We start from the raw sequence: 23,886 nt of genomic DNA, 5'->3' as shown, positions 1-23,886 counted from the left end.
GTATAGTGGTGTGTTGGAAAAGCTTCGGCGTTGGTGATGACGTCGGATTTAGCATCGAAGATTGAAAACTAAACCTTAGGGGAATGTATTTTTCAAAACTTGGCCTAGAGGAGAAATAATTAGTTTTTAAGAGTTAAGGAGAAAACTGGATTAAATTTTAATTTATTTTAATATTATATATAAAATAACGATTTTACCCTTTAAACCGTTAATTTTAACAATCTATGAGTAGGTAAATAAAATTTAAATAAAATTTTCAAAATTAGCGGGAGGAAACTTGGAAAGACAAGATACCTTGGGTGGGAAATAGTCCATTGGCCAATGTTTATTCAAACCCGTAACATTCATTAATGTTACATGCGACCATCTATTGTTTCATATCGCTAGTAGCTCCCAAAGCTAGTAGCGCCAGAAAAATACAAGGTGGATGGTGCCAGTGCAGACAAGAACGAAATAACTAAATTACAAAAATAGTCATCGATCGAGTAGATTTTTGACTATTCATTGCTTATGAGTGGACGGCCTGAGACTCGAGAGAAGTCATAGTAATCCAGGGGACTTTGGAACTGAGGATAAGAAAAGAAATCATGGAGGCTAAAGATTCAGTGAAATACGGGATCATAGGTGTAGGAATGATGGGAAGAGAGCATCTCATCAATCTCCACCATCTTCGCAGCGAAGGTGTAGCTGTTGTTTGCATAGCTGACCCTCATCTTCCCTCTCAACAACTCGCCCAAGAATTAGCGCACTCATTTAATTGGCCTATAAAGGTAGGTTATTGGTGTTTGTATATAAGCTTTTAACGACTTTACTAATTCTTATTCAACCGTTACCTTGATGAATTTTACATAAAGCAGAATTTAGATTGCAGATATAGTGGAATTTGAAATTGTGTCCTGTGAAGGTTTTTTCAGAGCATCAAGAGTTGTTGGACAGTGGGCTTTGCGATGTAGTGGTTGTATCAACGCCAAACATGACGCATTTCCAGATTTTAATGGACATTATCAACCACCCAAAACCCCATCATGTACTAGTGGAGAAGCCATTGTGCACCACAGTTGAGCACTGCCAAAAGGTTGCTACAAACTATCATTATTTATGTTAATGCTGTGTTTGATAACATGTATAATAGCTTGGAGTTGTATTTTAGTACATGTCCCAGTACAAAATTTCAGAAGAAAATATTTTGATCTCATTGGATTTTAAATTTTATGGTGAATTGTGCATCTAAACGGAGATACAATTTGTTCATAAATGGTGCACAAAGTCGCCTTTCATGTGTAAATTTTGGAAGAAGCTTTCTTACTAAATTATATGCCCCTATTTAAGAGTATTGCATTTTCATGATCGTGTTTATTTGTGCTTCAGGAAGGTAATGAAATAATATAATGTGGTGAAAAAGTTGTGGACAATGAAATAAGGCCTTAAGGTGAAATATAGCAAATGTTATGGAAAAGCCATGTGGTACATGAAGGAGGCAGTGTGTCTTGTCTCTCATTTTGAATATGACTGGTGTTGATTTTTTTCTACTCTATAGATTTAGGTTCCATTTGAATTGGTGGTCATGAAGTAATATCAGTAATGTTTTAATGCTGTCAAACAGGCAACATTGTATTTCACTGTAACATTAGTATATTATGCATTTGAAGAATTGTTATACCACCTTATTGTTTGATATGTGGGCTCTATCCAGGTATTAAGGACTCTACTTTATATCAATTTGAAAAAGTGTGAATTGCCAATGCTGATTTCCTTTCTTTTGCTGCAACTGACTAATAGTGGCTTTTCTCTGCAAATTTATATGGAAGAAATCCCTTATATCTAATTATTCTCATTTAAAAAATTATGATTTGACAAAATCAATGTTCACTCTGCATCACTTATATGCAAATGTTAATACTTCACTAAATGTAACACTTGAAATGACATGTTCAATATAAGATGGATAAAAAGTAGGAAGGAATTATTTATTTTTGTTGTGCAGATAATTGCTTTATCAATGTGGTAGTGGGATTTTATTTAGGCCAAACGACTATTTCCCACCCAAGGTATACTGCAATGTTAAGTTTCCACCCTTTAACTATGGAAACACCAAACACCTACCCATGGCCGGTTAAATTTAACGAAACCCTAACCCCTGAAAATTTAATCTCATTTTCCCCCTTAAAAGTTTAAAAACTAACATTTTTTACCTAAGCTAAGTTTGAAAAGGTCGCATTTCCCCCCCTAGGGTTTAGTTTCCAAACCCTTTCACTTTCTCCGGCGCCATCGTCGGTCGTCTCCCCCTCCTGACGGTTTCTCTTCCACCGATGGCCCCCTTCAACTCCACCCCAACCCATCCGACGCAGAGAGACGTCGTCTGAGAAGAGAAATCGTCTTCCCAGACGACGAAGACTAGATGGATCGATCTCGTTTTCGTCGTTTGGGAAGACGATCATCTTCCCAGATGAAGACGACTCATCTTCCCAGAGGACGACGAGTCGTCTTGTCTTCGTCTGGGAAGACGATTGTCTTCCTAGACGACGACGACTGCTTCGTCTTCCCCGACGAAGTTCTTCGTCTTCCACGGCTTCTCCGACGCCGATCAGGAGTCCAAATAGGAGGAAAAAGATCACTGGAAGGAGAGGATGCTTGTGGAGGGAGAGGTCGTCGGCAATGGAGTTGGAGATGTCGCTAGAGATTTCAAAACGAAACCCTAGGGTCAAACTGCGATTTTTTAAGATTTAGGTTAGGGGAAAATTTTAGTTTTTAAAGTTTAGGGGGGCCAAATTAGATTCTATTTTAGTTTATTTTTAATATTATAGAGAAAATGACGATTTTACCCTTACTACCGTTAATTTTAACTGTTCATGGGTGGGTGTTTGGTGTTTCCATAGTTAAAAGGTAAAAACTTGAGATTGTAGCATACCTTGGGTGGGAAATAGTCGTTTGGCCTTTTATTTATTACACATATTCTGACTATCTCTTCCTGAGTTTTAAATCTAGTAATTTTAGTGTATCATGAGATCAGGTTGTAGATGCTGCAAGGAAAAGGCCAGATGTACTGGTACATGTTGGACTGGAGTACAGATACATGCCACCTGTTGCTAAACTGATACAGATTGTTAAGAGTGGTTCCATTGGACAAGTGAAGATGGTGGCAATCAGAGAACATCGGTTTCCTTTCTTAGTCAAGGTAACTTCTACTCAAATTTATGTTCTTTACTATTGTAGCCTTTTGACTCATTGACTTATGATTTTTCTAGGTAAATAATTGGAATCGATTCAATATCAACTCAGGGGGTACACTGGTGGAGAAGTGCTGCCACTTCTTTGATCTAATGAGGCTCTTTGCAGATTCAAATCCTGTACGTGTGATGGCTTCTGGGGCTATAGCTGTCAACCACAAAGATGAGATATATGATGGAAAGGTAAGTTGTTAGTCATAGAGGTTTCATTAATAGACCATACAGTTGATATAACTTAGAGAGTTGGGATTCTAGTTTATCCATCGGTTAGTGTTTCTGGACAGATTATAGTCTAGCAGGAAATTTTTAATTAAAAGTTAATAACAGAAGACTGCCTTCTAATTTGAACAATCTGTTTACAATTTAGTCTTAATGTCTTATTAACTGCACCCTAATTATGTATTTAATTTTACATTTACTCTTAGTCTTTTTTTAATTAATTCTGTTGTTTGCTAAAGAAACTTATTCTTTTCCGCAATCTTTTGTTCTGGAAGGTTAGCTCTAAAACAGAATGATAATCAGGTTTCAGATCTAACTTCATTCTGTTTCTTGTCCTCCTCTGTTATGCCCGTCTGATATTTTTCTGTTAACTTTTTCTATATTTCAGGTACCAGACATTATTGACAATGCATATGTTATTGTTGAGTTTGAAAATGGGTCTCGAGGAATGCTTGACCTTTGTATGTTTGCTGAAGGGAGCAAGAATGAGCAAGAGATATCTGTTGTTGGTGACATTGGAAAGGTAAACCCTTTTCTTGAGTCCTACTCTCCTTTTGTAGATTCTTTTTTCTGCTCAATCAGTAGCTGCATCTCTATGATTTTCACTTTATTTAATGATATGTTTGTATAAATGCAGGAGGATATGTTTTCTAATAATCATATATTTCAATTTTTGAGTTTGTGACAGGGGGAGGCCTTTGTTCCTGAAAGTATTGTTCGTTATGGTACAAGAGTGGCGGGGAGAGATGGTGTCCAAACTGTAAAAGCTGAAGACAACCGGATAAAGTAAGTGTCCTTCTTCTTGGTTTTAATTGTTACATATTGTGGACATGCACTTGAGCATTATTCAAAGTTTAAATAAAAATTTCATTATTCAGATATGATGGTCTGCATCATGGTTCTAGCTATTTGGAACATCTGAACTTCTTGTCAGCAATCAGAGCTAAAGGCATAAAAGCTCCAGCAGTTGATTTGCAGGATGGCTTGATTTCAGTTGCTATAGGAGTCGCAGCACAGCTGTCAATTGAGAAGGGTCGATTTGTAACAATCGATGAAGTCTTAGGTGAACGTAATTGCAAAGCCTGATGGTTTTAAAAATATGACAGCGGAATTGATCGTTCTTGTAAACCTCACTCCTTTGCTAAATTACTCAAATGAAAAGCTGCTGTATACATAATATATGCCTTACCTAATAACGAGTCTGAAGTGTGAACTGGTGGCTTGTTTTAAAAATACTCAGCATTTCCTTTTTCAATCATTTGGAGCTTGTGTTTTGCTGCATCTTTAGAAAATGCCCAAATATATATTGAATGATTCCATGGCCTTGATTAAGAAATCTGGTAACCATCTGCGGAAGCACTTATGCTGGCAGTGATGCAGGGCAATGGATTTTTTCAGTATTGATTCCATGCCTAGTGCCTAGTGATCTTTTAACTGCGGCTGAATATGAAAGAATGTCGTATTGGATGTCTAGTTTATTGATAATTTTTTTAATTTCTTTCAATATTCATGATCATTTTCATTTGGATTTTTTTAATTATTTGTTGATCGTTCCATTAATTAAGCTGGATATTTATTGTTAATTTTTTTTTTTTGTTAAAGATAGTGGATGATTAATGATTAAGTTGAAAATGTATTCATTATTTAAACAGGGATTTCAACGGTCAAAATTAGTCAAAGCCAAATTTGGATGGACTGAAATTAACTGCGGTTGACAGGTGAATAGGTTCTGAAAGGCCCAAAGACTTATTCCTCACACGGGCTGCGTTGAAAAGTCTCGATTAACTAATTTTTGTTAAAATTTTATTTTATTAGAATTAAAAATAAAATTATTATTTAATAATAATATTTAAAAAATAAAAATTTATATTATTTTATCTATTAATTTAAAAAATTAATAATTTTTGTTTAAAATTAAATTTTCAAAAGTGATTTTTTTCTCTATTTGAGTTTTAAATTTCATCAATGATTTTTTGATGAATGATAGCTAATATTTTTTTTTTTTCAATAATGTCTCTCCTTTCAATCGACGATGTTTGTTGTCTAAATAAATCAACTTCGTTTGAATGATGATTCTTTGTTTGGATTTCGTTTAGATTCTATCGAATTTAGACGTTATTGGTGAAAGGGAAAATGTCGGAGTGAGAGACATTACTATAAAAAAGAGATATCGGTTATTGTTTGCTAAAAAATCATTGTCTAAATGTGAAACTCTAGGTTTGAGAGAAAATTGTGAAAATTTTAAATCTATGAAAGAAAATATAATAAAACTTTTATTTTTTAAATTTTTTTAGTAAATAACGGTTTTATCTTTGATTCAAATTAAAATTTTTAACAAAAATTAACTTATAAATAAATGTTTATATTTTTAAAAATTAAAAAATAAAAATTTAAAATTTTACTATACTTTGAGTGTGAAGAAATCTTTCGGCCTTCCTACAATCAGGGGATCTGCCGGCCTAAAATGTTAAAAAATAAAATCAAATCCAATATTTGAAGTGTTAATTTAAAAACAATTAATCTTAAAAAAAATTGCTTCCTAGTTCCCGCCAGATTTTAAACTCTATTCCGTACTCTTTCTTTCAGCAAACACGCACCCTGCTCAACCGAGCATCGGGCACCCTTGTGCTCCAAGAAACACTTGAATACACAAATCTCATATAACGTCTCTTTATAAACAGGTACCAGATAGGTATGCCTTGCTCACACTTTCTGGTCTCGTTCTCCACTTAGAAAGCCAGATGGAAGACGAAGGAGGAGAAAGGTCGAGCTTCATAACCGGTCTCATCGAAAACAGAGCTAAAGAGGTAATCTCTGTTTGACTCCCGATAAAACCTACGGAAATTGATGAGATTGTAGCATTGGATTAACACCACAAACTCGTGTTACCAGTGCTTTTTTTGTGATTGTTTAAAGATGGAAAATTAGCAGAGATCTTACGAAGATGAAGGTTACTTTGCATTGTATTCGATTTTTTTACTTAAATATGTAAATGAAGATATTCAATTGTTTCAGCGTTGTTGCTTTCGGATTGTGTCTGTGCACAATTTTTCAAGAGCTAGTACCAGCTCGTTACAAAACAAACAATTAGAATTCTGCATTTTACATAAAATTAAATCATGCTAGGATTGGCTAAAATATTCATGGTAGGAACTTCATGTCCGTCACAAATTACTGGTGGTGATATTGTTGTCATAAAATTAAAATTAATTCCTCTTGGAAAGAAAGAGATCTTATTTTTACAACTACTATACAGGTTCCTAAGAATTGTTACCAAGTTACAGGGTACATGGTGTCTTGCTGACTGAAACCTGTTCCACTTTTAGTGGCACTAATATTACATGCTATACACTGTCATTTTTTCACTTGATTTTTGATAAGTTTTAAAAGGTTAGAAGCTGCTCTTTGGAATTTTGAAGCTTATGAATAATATGTTCCATACTTTCCTATTTGGAGCTCTGAAAATTTCTTTTTTGAATAGGTAATATGTCTTTAAATAATCTTCCAGAAGAAATGAAGAAGCAAAGTTCCTGACTAACAAAAATGTAAACAGGTAGGGGTGGCTGCTTTTGACTTGCGGTCGGCTACACTGCATCTTTCTCAGTATATTGAAACCAGTAGCTCATATCAAAATACAAAAACTTTGCTGCATTTTTACGATCCCATGGTGATCATCATTTCTCCGAACAAACTGGCACCTGATGGTATGGTTGGAGTATCAGAACTGGTGGATAGATTTTATGCTTCAGTCAAGAAGGTGGTCTCCCTTAATAATTACAATTTGCAGCTCTAGTCTCTTTCTCTGAGCAAAAGTAATCATATGCCTGTGTTTCCATGTGGACGACGAGAAATTTAACATGTTTTATGAATTATGTTGATTCATGTAGGTTGTTATGGCTCGTGGTTGCTTTGACGATACCAAGGTTATACTAAATACTTCTCATGCTTCATTGGTGTTTAGGTTATGAGTGCTGACAGATGTATTTCTTTGCTTGAATTGCCATTGTGATTAATCTCCCAGGGTGCTGTGCTGATTAAAAGTTTAGCAGCCAAGGAGCCCTCAGCACTTGGTTTGGATACATATTACAAGCAGTATTATCTCTGCCTGGCTGCTGCTGCTGCTACGATAAAGTGGTACTAACTTCATCTTTTTACATATTTAACAGAAAAAAATTTTAGTTCCGAATCAAGTTCACCCTAATAAAAGTGTGAAGTTGTCACTTTGCCTCCATTGCTTGTTCAATGGATCTTTCTACAGCTACTAGAAAGTGGTGTAAACTAGTATATTTCTTGTTTGAAGACTACCATGCATCTGCATATGTTTGTTTCTGAAACTTTAAGCATCGATTTCATGCACAGGATAGAAGCAGAGAAAGGGGTCATTGTTACAAACCATTCACTTTTGGTATGTGCTTTATAATCCACATATCAATTATACAAGTGCAACCTTAAATTTTCTCATTGAATTCTCTTTGTCAGGTAACTTTTAATGGTTCATTTGACCACATGAATATTGACGCTACCAGGTACCCCTGCTTTCTTTTCAGAAAGATTTCAGTTGCTACTCCTATTGTATACATCACATAAATCAGATTTCTAAAAATGTTAATCGGTATAGAAAAAGGTGACATTTAAATTTCGTTTGTAAGTCTTTGGTACTTTAACAGTTGAGTTTTATGGCAGTGTCCAGAATCTGGAAATTGTTGAGCCGCTTCATTTTTCCCTTTGGGGCTCAAGCAACAAGAAAAGAAGTCTGTTCCATATGCTCAAGACTACAAAAACTATTGGAGGGTCTGTTATCTATACATAAGATGGCTAATCCAGCAAGTTGTATTATCAACTGCTTCCAACTTAATTTTTTTTTTAAGAAAAAACATTTTTCTAAAATTATAATTTTAGCACTTACTGCATGAATATTTCTCAAGGATTATTCCTCACAAGATAAACTTGAGCATGCGTTAGTATGGAAAATTTCAGATTCATCAAGTAGCCATGTAGCAACTGAGCTTATTTCCTGCCTTTTTGGAAACACAACTTGTTAAAATTTGATAATTTGGTGTTCTTTGGGATTTCTTTTCCAGGACTAGACTACTCCGTGCCAATCTTTTGCAGCCTTTAAAAGACATTGAAACTATCAACACTCGTCTAGATTGTCTGGTTAGTTTTACATTTGGGGTTTGCTGGTGGAGCTGTCTAACTGAGAAGACACTTTATATTCCTAAACCATTCTCGATTATCCTTGAATTTCTTTGTTAGATGCAAAATTGTATTTGTTTCTTTAGATCTGCAACACACAATTTGCTTTCTGTAAGAACCCGGGGGAAGAAATATACTGTTGAGATGTGTACAGTAAAAAATAAGTATATATAATATTGTTTTGATTTATTTGATTGCACAAGGTCTCACTGCCAAAATGATTAAGTAGCAACAATAAAATCATGTGCACTAACAATGGGTATTAATTTGTATACTATTGATAACTTGTCATCATGTGATTGAATGAATTTAAATTATGGATAAAGTAACATTCATTTATTTGATAACATACCGTTATAGATATACAAATTAGTATTCATTATTAATGCACATAATCTTACTCCATAAGCAACTATCTGCTCAAAATTTGTCAACTTTTTATGAATATTCTTTTTATATTTGTAAAATATTACTTCAAATTTGTCTATTTCAGTTTAGGTTTTGCTTTAATTCTCCAACGTCACGATGGCACTGTTCAAACAAATCTGTTTTAAATCCATAATATGTCTTTTCAATATTTGATTCCAGGATGAGTTGATGAGCAATGAACAACTATTCTTTGGACTCTCCCAGGTTCTTCGTAAGTTTCCAAAAGAGATTGGTAAGTTGAAGAGAATGAAAGGAATAGCTAAAACAAATGCAAGATTCTTTGTTTTAGTGTCCACTTCTGTTATCCATCTAACAGATAACTTATATACTCTCTCAGATAGGGTACTTTGTCACTTCTGCTTCAAGCAGAAGAAAGTTACTAGTAAGGTCATGGATGCTGAGAATGCTAGAAAGAGCCAAATACTGATATCAAGCATTATTCTGCTCAAAACAGCTTTGGATGCCTTGCCTTCACTCGCAAAGGTTTAAATATTTGTTTTCCTTTATACTGATATGATTCTAACTAAACTCAAACATTTCTCAATTCCACATTTTAAAAATATTTTAGGTGCTTAAGGATGCACAAAGTTTTCTTCTGGCAAACATATACAAGTCTGTTTGTGAAAACGAGATATATGCTTCCATCAGAAAGAGGTGTGTTGCCATACCTGATATGATTGATGGGTTATATGTCTCTCTATCTGTCTGAAATTTTAAGAGTTCAGCCTTGTCTTTTGATCTGAGTTCTGACATTCTAAATGGCTAAAATTACTACTAACAAATAATCCTTTGAGCAGAAATTTAAGTTTTCTCTATGTAGTTATATTTACATTATGAATAATATTTATTTCAATAATTTAGTACATTATGTTTGCCTTTCATGGATTTCCTCAAGTCGGGCCTCTTTCATGGCCCAGGAGATTCCCTCTAGCTTATCAAATATTTAAAACATATCCTGTGTTTTCCTGACATTCATTTTAGTTTTTCAATTTTTTTCTTACAAAATAGGCAAATCCATAATCCTTAAAGTCTTAGTTCTTTTCGGCTGTATCATCAATACCAAATGAGGTTGGAGGTTTTTGCTTTTTATTTTAAATTTCATCCTGTCTAGAAGCCATGCTCCATTGATATCTACTGATTCACTCAAACCCAAGTCTATTAGTTAAACCTTACAAAATTTAGAGAATGAACAAAACTAGATAGAAGAAATAAGGGGATGTCATATATCTCAATCCTAAGCAATTTAACAAATTTAGACGATTAAGATGCTGATGATGGTGCTCGTGATCATAATACTATCTGATTCTACTTAAGTTCTATTTTATTTATGGTATTACCTCACTGGAATAAAAATTAATTAGCTCATTCTATTGAGAATATTCAAGTATCATTATGCAATCAATTTTCGTTGCGGGATTCCCATTATAAGTATTTTAGAACTTTGTCGATTGTAGTGTTATAGTGTCTTAAGACAACATGTTATTGATGTATTGCACAGTAAACAATAGCATCAAGCTTTCAGTAATCAGAAACAAGTTTTTCTGAGAAGCTTAATTTATATCATTCAGAATTGGAGATGTAATTGATGAAGATGTGCTGCATGCACGGGTTCCTTTCATTGCTCGCACACAGCAGTGTTTTGCTGTTAAGGCTGGAATTGATGGTCTTCTAGATATTGCACGGAGATCATTTTGTGATACTAGTGAAGGTTTTTATACTAGCTATGTAGTTCAACTTTGCTTTCTGTCATTTGGCACTGATTTTTATTATCTTTTTTTTTTTCGTTTTGTTTCTTTATTTTTCCTTTTTCTGTATTGTCTTTTGGGATGTCATTTTATGCAATCTAAAAGCTTTTAAAAATTTAACTAACAGCTATACATAATCTGGCAAACACATATCGTGAAGAGCTCAAGCTGCCAAATTTGAAGCTACCTTTTAACAATAGACAAGGCTTTTACTTTAGCATTCCACATAAAGACATTCAAGGAAAGCTTCCAAGCAAGTTCATTCAGGTATGCAGGTTTTTCTTATTTTATTATTGAAATATCTCCTCATTTGTTAATTTTTATTGTAATATGCTTTTGAGACATTATTCAGGTCGTGAAGCATGGGAACAATATACATTGCTCAACTTTAGAGCTCGCTTCTGTAAGTTTTATCATTATTTGAATAATTCTATATCTATCTATTCAAGTTAATAATCTTATTTAAATTTATATATTCAATCAGTGTACACAGATGATGAATGAGTGCGCTATATCTCTTTTGATGATTTATTCATGTATATTCAAAGGAAAAACATACTGAGAAGAAGATAAACCATCCTTAGAGACAACTGAAATAATAAGATCCAGTTTTTTTCACCCTGTTACATTGCTGCATGCCATTAGCTCTTTCTTTATCTGATTTTGATAATAATTATACAAAACGGTTTGCAAAAGAAAGCTTTTTATTCAAGTTCTTGATAAATTATTGGTTTTTGCTTTTTATTTGATGAGGACTAATGCTTAACATGATAAGAACTTATCCAAGTGCCTAGAACTTTTTCATTGATTGTAAGACACCATAAATATCTGTGTTATATTTATTGCACACACACACACACACATGCATACACACATGGTTCTACATGATATCTTTGTGGATCTTGAAATTATCTTCACAAGTTTTTCTTTATTTCACTAAATTTTCAGCTGAATGTCAGAAATACGTCTGCAGCTGGGGAGTGTTATGTACGAACAGAAGTTTGCCTCGAAGGTTTTGATAGACTTATTATGTTATATTTTTGGTATCTTGAGCTCCATACTCCATTGAAACTAATGGACTTTTGATTCTGTAAAGTGCTTAATTTTTTTAAAACTTTTTCCCTGAAGCATAGGCTCATTAAGCAACAGCTATTTTACTACCCAAATATTTGGTTGCTGGGTGGAAATATTATGTGAATTCACATTACTGGAATTTGATCGATTTCCCATTTTTTCAGTTTCTTAGATGCTTCTAAAACGTTAGTTTTGAGGGAAATAATCACCACAACACTTGACTGGCATATTTTTCTTCACGTATGCTTTTGCTGGGGTTGAGGGGATTAGCAACCTATTACAGTGAGGGTTTGTGAGAGAGGATAATGAGGGATTTGCAATCATGGTTGTTATCACACTTAGCTGGCGTATATCTCTTCATGTATGTTTTTCTCTATGCATATCTTATCTCATGCTAGGCCATAAAATTTAAAGATGTAACATAACAATACTTTTATTCATATCCTCCCAGTTTTTTTAATTATCATATCCTCTAAATTACTGCTTTTACGTTTTGTTAAACTGTATCAATCTCAGATTCTCAATCAGAATTTAAAAAAAAAAATACTTTGTTGCATGTTGCATTAATTACTTGATTGCTTACAATAATTTTATACAATATATAGCACTGGTAGGCTCAATAACGGAGGATGTTTCTGCGCTCACGCTGCTTGCAGAGGTTTTGTGCCTGTTGGATATGATTGTCAATTCGTTTGCTCATACAATATCAACTAAGCCTGTTGACCGATATACTAGACCAAAATTTACTGGTTAGTAATTTTTCTTTAATTTATATTACTTTGCCCTAATGTAACTAACTGCTTCATCATGTCTGCTACTGGCAGAGAATGGCCCAATTGCAATTGATTCTGGAAGACATCCTATCCTAGAGAGCATACATAGTGAATTTGTTGTATGTTGATTTATCTTTTAATTATTTTATTGCTTATTTAGATTCTTCTTTATAGGAAGTTTTTGCTACTCCCTTTACTTCAATACAGCCATGCTCTTAAAAGTTGAACAATTGCTTCCTTTGTAGGCCAACAATATCTTTGTAACAGAAGCGTCAAACATGTTGATTGTCATGGGCCCAAATATGTATGTTTGTAATCTTTTCCTGGCATGAGTTGAAGTCATTTAGTGCACCATGTGTTTTTTTAGAACTGATTTATTGGAACATAGATAAAGGTTAAAATAACAAGATGGTTTTATTTTATTTGATATTTGGCATCCATTGCACCCGATTTCACTTGCATACTGTTACGATCCTAAATGCAAGGTATAGGACTTGGATCCCACATTGGAAAGTATGGGCAACTAATGTGGGGTATATATGACTTTGGGCTCTCCCATCTCAATAGCTAGCTTTTGAGATGTGGTTCTCCTAAGGTTCTTATCATTTGGTATCAGAGTCATCACCATGTCTCTCAGTTGCAATCGTGCGGCGCGGGTGGTGACGCCGGCATTGCAATGTTCACCCGGGGCTAGCAGGGAGCTAGCGCACAGTCAGACCGCGTGGGCGCCGGGGCTGCGGAGCGTGGTGGTATGTTACGATCCTAAATGCAAGGTATGAGACTTGGATCCCACATTGGAAAGTATGGACAACTAATGTAGGGTATATATGGCCTTGGGCTCTCCCATCTCAATAGCTAGCTTTTGAGGTGTGCTTCTCCTAAGGTTCGTATCACATACCATTATAAGATTGGTGAGCTGATGATCTAGTACTACTCACTGTAAATGTCACCGCTCATTAGTGTGAAGAGTTGATGGATTGGCCAAATAAATTTTATCTGGGATTAATGGAATGTGAGGCCTCTCCCTTCATGTATCCGTCCCATGGCTCGAATTTAGAGTAGTTGAGGGATTTACAAATGCTGAGTGCAAAACGTGGGGGTAAATTTTCTATTTAACACGGTTAAATTATGTCTTAGGCGTCTGGATTCTCCAGGGGGTGACCTCAACTGAAATTTAAACTTTAGCTACTTTATTCATAATAAATCCCTTCCATTTAAACTTTTAGATTGATAATTTTTGGCTTCACAAAAGAATAATTTGGCTTGAGTTTTTATTTTGCTTTTGTTTTGATACTATCTCTTGTTTCCTTCAGGAGTGGAAAGAGCACTTATCTTCAACAAATATGTCTCATTATTATTCTTGCTCAGATAGGCTGTTATGTACCTGCTAATTTCTCAACCATAAGGGTTGTTGATCGTATATTTACAAGGATGGGTGCAATGGATAATCTCGAATCTAACTCTAGTACCGTATGATTTCTAAACTCCTTTTTTGCAAATTGTTAGATCTTGTTATTTAATATATCATCTCTATTCTTAATTGAAATAAGAGGGAATAGATTGTCTTGTTAGTACGTGATTCTTCCTTTATTTACCTCAAGTATTTTTCATTTAGAACCTCATTAGACTTTCTGGTAGTGTTTATTTAATTATTGGACTTTGCTAGCCAATGAATTGGATGGTTAATCACAAAGCCTAATTAATTTGGCACGGAAAAAGTTGTTTAAAGGGTTGCTACATGCCACTGTTGTATGAAGTATGGAAGGGTTTAATGAAGACCCTTGACGTATATGTTCAGCTTGTTTGTTTCCAATATTAAAATCTAAGACGTATATCATCAATATTGCACCTTGAACCTTTTTTCCTCACAAGACCTGATTGTACTTGAAATGTTTAGGAAGAGCTTTATAATTTGATTGTTCAAATTCTAGGTTTTCTCTTACTGAATATAGTAATTAGATGGTTCCTGCTTAAGGCTAATAAGTTTTGGCGATATCTTGAGATGGGCAGCGTCTGTGTGCTTCTTCTATTAGCAAAAGAGGCTGGTGGGTGATATTGAGCAATAGAATCATAATACATCTCAATAAAAGTTGGGTGATATTGGGCAACAGAATCATAATACATCTCAATAAGAGTTGGGCAATCTTATTTACACATGAAAATAATATAAAAAAACAAAAACAAATCTTGGTTTTGTCTTTTTGTAGTCATTAAATTACATTCCACACACACTTCACCTTAAAAACCCAACCAAAAAGAACCAACACACAATAAATCACAGTTGATTTTGAAATTTTGTACCTTATTTACTGACTCAATAGAATCTCTATTAACAATGGATAATCTCTATAATTCAATGAGTCGGAAGCCTCACTGCTACATTACAAACTTAATCCAAAATACTTTTTTCTCTCCTCCTTTCCCTACTAAATCCTTCCTTTCTAACTTTCTTTTCTCCTTCACTCTCTTGTTGTCACATAAACCCTTTACCTTTTTCATGCATCTCCTCTAAAATTGTTAGAGCCTCATCATTGATCCTTTGAGAGCCTCTTTTAAGAATCAAGTGGCTCAGCAATCATCCTCTACCCCTTTATACATCTTCTAAAACAGTAAAGCAATCTCAAGAAGTACCACAATCTTTTAATGTCTTTTGGATTAGGCCAACTCACCATGCTCTCCACCTTAGTTGGATGTTTCCCATATATTAAACCTAAGAATGACCAAACATACATCTTGAGAGGCCTATTACTTTTCAATAAAACGAATTATTTAAAGATATACGAATTTGTCAGAAGACTATCATTCTTTTGTCATTCTCTTTCTGTTATATTCTTTCCATTGTGCACATGAAGTTCTTTCTTATCTTAATTTTTGGTGCCTATTCAATTTGAAAAGTTTATTTTAATAGAGTGAATTTATTTGGTTGCTTGCATGTTACAGTTCATGACAGAGATGAAAGAGACAGCATTTGTCATGCAGAATGTCTCCCAAAGGTAAGGGGCTATATGATGGTTGGAACTGACTGGAATGTACAATAGTTACAAAAATATTTGTTATTGTGTAGGAGTCTGATAGTAATGGATGAGCTCGGGAGGGCTACTTCTTCCTCTGATGGATTTGCAATTGCATGGAGCTGCTGTGAGCACCTCTTATCATTGAAAGCGTAATAACTTATCCGGACTTTTCCACTACCATGTCTTAAGTTTATTGTAAAAGTTGAAAAGCATATAAAATCTGAGGACTTATTGCACTGCTTTTTTTTATTTTATTCTCAAAATTTTTAAGATCACTTGAGACAAACAAACCTTTGCAAAGTTTTTATCTGCCGTGATCAACAGGTATACAATATTTGCCACACACATGGAGAATCTGTCCGAATTAGCAACCATGTATCCGAATGTGAAAGTGGTTCACTTCTATGTTGATATAAGAAACAACCGTTTAGATTTCAAGGTGGCTTTATCTTGTCTTGTCAATTCTAATATATAGGATTTTGGTTGCTGACTGATGGTGATTTACTTAAAATTCAGTTTCAACTCACTGATGGGCAAAGACATATCGCACACTATGGCCTTCTACTAGCAGAAGTGGCAGGACTTCCAAGCTCAGTGGTCGAAATGGCCAAGAGTATCACGGCAAGGATCACTGCCAAGGTGATTTATATTGAGTAATTGCCTTATGCTATTTCTTGATTCACGATCTTCTGATTACTGGCATTTGAAAGTTTTACAAATCTTATCATGACATTATTTGAAAAGAAGAAAATGTTTACTACATACACATTAGGTCCTTGGATCGCCATAGTATAGAACATGAGGAGGCTCAAATTTGACCCAATTTTGGACCTTGTTCGTAAACTGCATTTAGTTTGAAAATGTCCAGGAGGTACAGCGAATGGAAGTAAACTGTCTGCAATATAATCAGCTCCAGATGGCTTACCACGTTGCTCAACGTCTTCTATGCTTGAAGTACTCCAGCCAAGATGAGGATGCAATTCGACAAGCATTACAGAGTCTTAAAGAGAATTACACAAATAGAAGGCTATGAAGCTTACCATTCAAACCCCCCGATAGAAGGCCGTGAAGTTTACCATTCAAACACCCCAGTAATATGCCCCCAACAGGAAGAGATATTTCTCATTGAGACGCTGAAATATTCTCAAGTTTGGCTAGGGCACGTTTGTAGTTAGACAAGAAGTTACCATATTAGTGGGAATTTAATTGGATATAAAAGTGAATGATATGGCCTTGAAAAACTATTAAAAATAGCCACACATCTTAAAATAGCTGTTTCACTGCAAAATTGTGAAAAATCAAGAATCATAATTAAGATTGTAAGACTTCCAGATATGATAAGCTCCAAGTATTTCAATATCAAGAACAAAATTTGACAACCATGCCTAAGTCCTCCAGACAATCTAACCTATGATGGTATATCAAGCAGAGGCTCCAATTAACGGTAGCGTTGAAGGGAAAGGGTATTGTTCCTCTTCCAGGTAGCTCTGCGAGAGGGACGAGCCTTGTGGTGCAAGTGTCCCTTTCCTCTTAGACCTCTGTACTTCTTTCCTGCAGAAGTGAGGCCTCGAAGTTCCCTGTGCTTGTGCACAGGATTGCAGATCCAATGGATTCTTGGGTCATTTCGGATAGCACTATGAGCAGGATCAACTAGAATTACTTCAAAATACTTGTAAGTGGAATCCTGTTAACATGAGTTGCATTGAGAAAAAAGTGAGTGGCATTTAAAACACCCACATCCAGCAACTAGGGTTGGATTCGAGCCGAGCGCTCGGCTCGGTTTACATATAATTGAGCTCGAGTTCGAGCTCGTGAAAGTCCCGCTCGAACTCGACTCGGTTCGTTTTTTGTTATTAAAGCGACGTCATTTTAATACATATTGGTCAAAACGACGTTGTTTTGTATTAAAATTTTGCGAGTAGCTTGAGCTCGAGCTCGTATAGGACTGACTCGTTTCGAGCTCGTTCGAGCCAAGCTCAAACTCGAATGGGCTCGGTTCGAGTCCAATCCTACCAGCAACTTTCCAAAATAAGGTTAGATGCACAATCATAAATTTGCATTAGTACACAAACCTCATTGATCCAGTATGAATTAAGAACCCTGAGACCTCCCAACTTACGACCAGCACGCTCCTCAGCAACTGATCTCTTGCTCCGCTGAAACTTCAGTTGAGTAACACCCTGGTTGGTGGGCTTACCATACACAATACCCTTGGGAACAGGTCTCTTACGCCCACCACGCCTAACCCGAACACGATAAATGACATAACCCTGGAAAGCAATTTAACCAGATTCATCAACTGAACAAAAGTAACCAATGAACTGCTTCTACAAAGAGGAGAGTATTAACAGAACAATGAATTGGTTAATAACAAGTCAGTTCATTGTTATATCATAAATTGCTGTGCACAATAACTAAAGTAACATACACAAATAGCGTTATATAGACCAAGAAAAACAAGTATGTATCACAAACACTACTGTAAACCATAGTCATATTACCAAGTCTTTAAAGTAATTCAAATTACAAAAATAAATTGGCCGATGACTTCTTAAAGATAAAACATTAGTATCAAGGTCTCAACAAAAATAACAAAGATGCTCAACAGACCAACACATTACAAATATTAATTATAGTAGCTGCAAATATACACACTATAACTGATACAAGCATCACAAAACAGGAATAAAGTATGTAATAATGAATTAAACCAATGAATCAGTCTTAATGATGCAAGAATTTGAAAAGTACAGAAAATATGCACACTATAACTTATGCAAGCATCACAAAACAGAAATAAAGTATTTAATAATGAATTAGACTAATTAATGGATCTTAGTGATGCAAGAATTTGAAAAGTACCAAAATAGTGTATCGGATCGAGACAAAAGTGAAATTCAAGATAACAGAATCCACTTGGTCAGATGATCGATTATTGATTTAATTTAGCTGGTCTCAGGAAGCACCATATCATTGTACATAAGCACCCCGTATAGCGATGAATATGCATCAAGATGCCGCCTAACCAGCAAGAATGAAACAAATAATATCATGATTTAGAGCTCAATGGTCATAATAATAAAAATGACACATGTCCAAAACAAGCCACTATAGTGGTTCAGAAACAAAAATTATATTCCTTTCCAATGCTCTCATGGTCTATATATGCAACAAAACAAAAATAGACAACTTCTTATGATTCTTTTAATTGCAACATTCCAACTCAATCTCCCTTAAAACAAAATTAGACCAGTCAGTGAAATGCTGCAATTTTCTAGTCTAAATAAAACTGTCAATATGGATTCTGATTGCAATTAGCATGTCAGTATCCAAAACCACAGATGATGGGTTCAGAGATAATGATCTAAAGTAAATCAGTGCAGCACAATAAAAATAAGGCTTCTGACTTGTAACTAGAACCTAACAAGGACCAACACATTACCTGCTTGGCCTTATAACCCAAGCGTCGGGCCTTGTCAGGACGAGTGGGATGAGTGATCCGAACAATAGAAGGATGCTGGCGGTACTCCCAACACCTCACCCGCTGCAAGAACCTCATCACATCAGATTGCTTCTTCCTCCATAACTCTGAGACATACGTGTACGCCCCTGTTCCCATGAACACAATAAAAAAATAATAACAGAAAAATAACTCAATCATGATTCAAAAACTACTAACATTTATCTCCCACCATAACATGTATCATTTTAGAGACAGTCACAGTATTTTATGGCTCGAAAATCAATTTTCTTTTGTGCATAATAAATTTCAGGAAACCAGCCCATTGACTGCATATTCAATCCAAAATATAATTATAGAGTTTAACTTCAAGCATAACCAATAATAATAATTAAGAAAAAAAAGAAAACAATCGTTTTTGTTTTCATTTTCTTTTCTTGTGCTTAATCTGCACTTCAGCCATGAAACAGACAAAACATGCATGCATGTTCACGAAAACTAAATCACAGAACCCATTACAAATCCATAGATATTCGTAATGATAAATAAAACCCATCACTCATTAAACCAATAAAATGGGAGTGACAAAAACCATTTTATCACGAAGTATCAAACAGCAGACAAATTAAGTTCAGAAGCCCCATAAAGTAAATATAGTCACGCAGAAATTCGCATAGCGAGAGAAGAGAGTACCCATTGGACCAGAGCTGAAGTGCGCTGTCTGTCTGACTAGGGTTTTCGCCTGCAAAGAGGGCTCGAGTTTGTAAGGCTGAGTCTTATAAAGGAAGAGAAATCATGAAGGAGAGACATCTGGGCCGTCTATTCAAATTGTGTGCCCGAACAGAAAAACTCGATATCCATTCCACACGCTGTTGCCTCTTGGGTTTATGGTCCATAACGTCCAAGTTATGATTCTCCAGAGTAATGGGCTGAGTCTGAGTCCATTGCTGTTCTTCATAGTTCTTATATCACGTGACTTGGTTAAAGGACGTGTTGGGGAACGTTATTTTGATTTTTGAACAGGATAAGATTACTTGTCACATCGCAGAGAAAGATATAACAGACTAAATTCCCACACAAAGTTTTTTTTTTTCCCATTTTTTTTTTTTTCAAAACACTCAAATATATGATATTTTTGTAATATCAATATATTCTAAAAATTAAGGAAATTGGCTAACCGTACTCAGTGAAAGATGAAAAAATATTATTTTCCGAGACAATTTATCATTTTAATTGAATTCAAGTGGAAAATAGTCATTCTCCCGTAATATTATAATCCACCAGTAAAGTATCACAAAATTTATCCTAAACATGTCATCAGACTTTGTTTAATCCAATAATGCGGATACCCAGCAGACACTAAATCAGTCCACCTTTCTCCCGCTCCAAACGCAGCCTCACTGTACAAGCCCTAACAGCCGGTACTGGTTGAATTTTATTTGTATCGGTGCCTCCTATCTTCCTCTCTTGTTCTTCGATCAAAAATGGCGGCTTCATCAATCTCTTTCTATCCAAAAACCTTCACTTCCTCACCCACACCCAAAACCCAAGCCAAGCCCTTTATCAATCATTTCTCAAATTCACTTCGATTTCCCACCGCCGCCTCCACCTCACCAGCTATTTTCACGGCCTCAACCACCTCCAAAGTTCCGCGGGCCTCTTCCGTGATTTCACGCGGTACTAATGAAGCTGTCAACGCAAGTACAAACACATTTCACGGCCTCTGCTACGTGGTGGGCGACAACATCGACACTGACCAAATCATTCCCGCCGAATACCTCACATTAGTCCCGTCCAAGCCCGAGGAATACGAAAAACTCGGCTCTTATGCTTTAATCGGTCTCCCTTCGACCTACATCACGCGCTTCATTGACGAAAATGAAACCAAAACAAAATACAAAATCGTAATCGGGGGAGATAACTTCGGATGCGGGTCTTCTCGTGAGCACGCGCCGGTGGCATTGGGAGCGGCTGGAGTTGCGGCGGTTGTTGCGGAGAGTTACGCGAGGATATTTTTCAGGAACTCGGTTGCTACGGGGGAAATTTATCCATTGGAATCGGAGGGAAGGCTTTGTGAAGAGTGTAGCACGGGTGATCTGGTGACAATTGAGATGGCTGAGAGCCGTCTGATTAATCACACGACGGGTAAGGAGTATAAATTGAAGCCAATTGGCGATGCTGGGCCTGTGATCGAAGCTGGAGGGATTTTTGCCTACGCACGAAAGACCGGAATGATTCCCAGCCATAATTAAGGTAACTTTTGAAAATTTTAGTCACTTTTTTTGAATTTATGATGTTGTTAGAATTAATGCGATTGGCATCGATTGTTGCTTTAATAGACACTTATAAACATAACATTTCACATGAGAAATGATCTAATTGAAATGGGATTGAAAGTTTTTCTGAGTGTCATGTCAAGTAATCACTCTTCAGTCTTCAACAGAAGCCCATTTATTTGAATACAAAAACTGGTTTTGTTAAACTAAAAATCAAATTACTCGACTGCTAATGTTTAGCTTTATATATAGTTCTAAATGAGGGAAACATGTTAGAAGTTGTAAGGGTTATTTTGGGAAAAGTTGGTTCGGAAAAAGATGTGAATTGATGTTGTTTCATAGGATCCAAGTTTGTATAGTTTTTAATTTGATTCAGGGACTTTTGAGGTAACTGTTAAGCTATCAGTTATAATAATTTAAGTTGTTTCTTGAATGATACAATTTGTTTCTTGGCTATGTTTTCTATATTAGGAGTCCTGAAATTGGTGTATTGTGTTGCTTAAATTGTGTGATGACAGTTTGATGTGTTCACAATCGTGAAAGGAGGAACAGGATATGGGAAAGGGGGTGGGGGAAAGGGTAAAGTTTGTTTGCCTTTTGAGTCTAAGCAAAACTTTCACCTATAAATTGAATAGTCTATTCTATTTTCTTAATGTATTATCTGCATTTCATTTGATGCTCATAGGTGATTTGGTTGATTCTTGTTGATATATTATTATTCTATCTTTTATTAAATTCTGTTTTATAGTTGGTATAGCACATAGCTTCTTATATACTGAGTTCTTTGACCACATTTGCTTCATCTTAATGGATTTGGACTCTCAATACTAATGGTGGAATTGTGTAGGTTTTTTCCTTTTTGATTGTAGGTTTTTTTTTCTTTTCCTTCAACTAGTAGTGGGGGCATCAAGGAATTTCACAATATTTTTCTGGATAAGTATTGAGCTATGAGTTTCAAGTAATTGACTCTTTAAAATAAAGAAGTTAGGGTTGCTCAACCTATGCTCTGTTTTGTTATACAATCCAACGTAGTTTTGTGAAAAGATTGTTTGGGTACTTCTAAGCTCTGTTTTAATTTGAAGGCTTCTGTCTTTTGGATTTTTGCCTGTTTTAGATAATATTCAGTTCTTCGTTTTCACTTTTTTCTTTTTTTCCTTTTGCAGGTTTTCATAGACTAGCATTTGGGTAGGTGTCAAACTGTGTTTTCAGATGCTTGGGATTTAAACTATAAAAAGAAATAATTACCCTTGGTCAGGTGCTGAAATGCTTCTTATCTATTTTAGTAAGTTGTCTCAGGACTTTTCTCATTGATGTTGGAACCTAGAACCTTGTTTTTGGTTTTGGTATTTAGCTGATTCTCGTTATTGAGTTATCTTGCTTATGTAAGTGATCATGGGAACTGATGCTGATGATCTTTCATTAATTTGCGGATGTTGAAGTTATGCTGGTACCGGATTTTGTTTTTTAACTGAACTGGTTTGACTTCTTGTTTTAACCGAACTATATTTTGTTTAGAAAAATATCAAAAACCGAAACCGAATTGTTTACTGGTTTTGAACCAAACCAAATAATATTATATTAGATTGATTTTGTACTCACTGGGCATTGCAAATTTACCCTTTGGTGGTGGTCGTGGCTTTCTCGGTGACCACAAAAACCTCACCCCAGTTTGCTGGCCTGCCTGCAATTTCTTTCACTTGCTCTTCTACAAAGCTGCCCGACTTCGAAGCACAAGAGAACAACTGATGAGTCAGACTAATCATCCAGCCATTTCATGATCTCATGGGGATGTGTACCTTCTGAGATGAATTCACTCTCACTCTTGAGATGAATCGTAGGTTGAACTGCATAAATAGGAAGAATTAGAGCTCTGTGAATGAGTTCAAAATAATCCCTTTAGTTTTCTTTAATCTTGTTGCGTGGTTTACAACTGCAGTGTAGCCACCATGTTTGTTTATCATAAACACAGACAAAATTCTGCTAGAAATTGGATGGACATAACTCTTGAACACATAATCGGCCTCCTAACTCTTCATATCCACTGACTTCCTGATCATGTCTAATCAGGAGGCTTAGCAGAAGGCGGAGAATTCTTCGAAGTCTCTGCCTCTTGTTCATGCCTACTCAAGAGGCTTAGGAGAAGGTCGAGACAAGCTGCAGTAAGGGAGGAACAAATAAAAAGGTAACCCAAACTCATTAGCAACATCGATCGTTGATGTGCAAAAGAAATCGGCCATCAATCCAGCAAGAGGAGCTGAGTTTGAGTTAGAAATAAGTTGTTTTCAGAAAATGAGTAGAGTAGAGAGTGTCGAGAACAGATGATTATTATTAGAGTGTCTAGAGCCGTGATTGGCTGACTAGGTTTTTTACTTTCCAAGGAATATTGGCTTAGCTCATAATCATATACCAATTTTCAAGTACTGACAAATTGGTTCTGAACCTTAAAACCAGTTTCCCCAAATTTACCATTACA

General features: G+C 35.5%; 4 protein-coding genes across 5 annotated transcripts; 3 read left to right on the top strand and 1 right to left on the bottom strand.

The window, feature by feature from the left end:
• Window positions 1–388: 388 nt before the first annotated feature.
• LOC123212416 (inositol 2-dehydrogenase) lies at window positions 389–4,727 on the top strand. The gene is made up of 7 exons (XM_044631542.1): window positions 389–770; window positions 905–1,075; window positions 3,011–3,175; window positions 3,246–3,410; window positions 3,835–3,969; window positions 4,135–4,232; window positions 4,325–4,727. Exons 1-7 carry the CDS (start codon window positions 588–590, stop codon window positions 4,530–4,532), a joined length of 1,125 nt encoding a protein of 374 aa, XP_044487477.1. The 5' UTR covers window positions 389–587; the 3' UTR covers window positions 4,533–4,727.
• Window positions 4,728–6,057: 1,330 nt separating this feature from the next.
• On the top strand, window positions 6,058–16,941 carry LOC123212274 (DNA mismatch repair protein MSH4). Its single transcript, XM_044631364.1, has 24 exons — window positions 6,058–6,253; window positions 7,000–7,203; window positions 7,334–7,369; window positions 7,468–7,580; window positions 7,806–7,851; window positions 7,926–7,972; window positions 8,130–8,237; window positions 8,528–8,603; window positions 9,231–9,303; window positions 9,409–9,554; window positions 9,640–9,725; window positions 10,640–10,779; window positions 10,944–11,083; window positions 11,169–11,219; window positions 11,765–11,828; window positions 12,496–12,639; window positions 12,715–12,782; window positions 12,909–12,967; window positions 13,977–14,133; window positions 15,604–15,656; window positions 15,728–15,826; window positions 16,002–16,116; window positions 16,194–16,316; window positions 16,546–16,941. The coding sequence occupies exons 1-24, from the start codon at window positions 6,188–6,190 to the stop codon at window positions 16,708–16,710; spliced, it is 2,379 nt and encodes a 792-aa protein (XP_044487299.1). The 5' UTR covers window positions 6,058–6,187; the 3' UTR covers window positions 16,711–16,941.
• A 24-nt stretch (window positions 16,942–16,965) lies between these two features.
• LOC123212275 (60S ribosomal protein L15) lies at window positions 16,966–19,983 on the bottom strand. 2 transcript variants are annotated; one of them, XM_044631368.1, is made up of 4 exons: window positions 19,831–19,983; window positions 19,120–19,286; window positions 17,750–17,947; window positions 16,966–17,361 (listed from the first exon to the last, which is right to left on the bottom strand). In XM_044631368.1, exons 1-4 carry the CDS (start codon window positions 19,832–19,834, stop codon window positions 17,116–17,118), a joined length of 615 nt encoding a protein of 204 aa, XP_044487303.1. In that variant the 5' UTR covers window positions 19,835–19,983; the 3' UTR covers window positions 16,966–17,115. The 2 variants fall into 2 exon arrangements, with proteins under 2 accessions (XP_044487303.1, XP_044487302.1); XM_044631367.1 differs by lacking the exon at window positions 19,831–19,983 and having other exon boundaries at window positions 19,120–19,311.
• A 458-nt stretch (window positions 19,984–20,441) lies between these two features.
• Window positions 20,442–22,881, top strand: LOC123212056 (3-isopropylmalate dehydratase small subunit 1-like). The gene is made up of 2 exons (XM_044631089.1): window positions 20,442–21,390; window positions 22,577–22,881. The coding sequence occupies exon 1, from the start codon at window positions 20,622–20,624 to the stop codon at window positions 21,387–21,389; it is 768 nt and encodes a 255-aa protein (XP_044487024.1). The 5' UTR covers window positions 20,442–20,621; the 3' UTR covers window position 21,390; window positions 22,577–22,881.
• Window positions 22,882–23,886: the final 1,005 nt, after the last annotated feature.

The sequence above is a fragment of the Mangifera indica genome, chromosome 3 (assembly GCF_011075055.1).
Source record: "Mangifera indica cultivar Alphonso chromosome 3, CATAS_Mindica_2.1, whole genome shotgun sequence".
Taxonomy (NCBI): Eukaryota; Viridiplantae; Streptophyta; class Magnoliopsida; order Sapindales; family Anacardiaceae; genus Mangifera; species Mangifera indica.
Note: the sequence above shows the minus strand (reverse complement) of the source record. Positions and strands in the feature narration are given on the sequence as shown.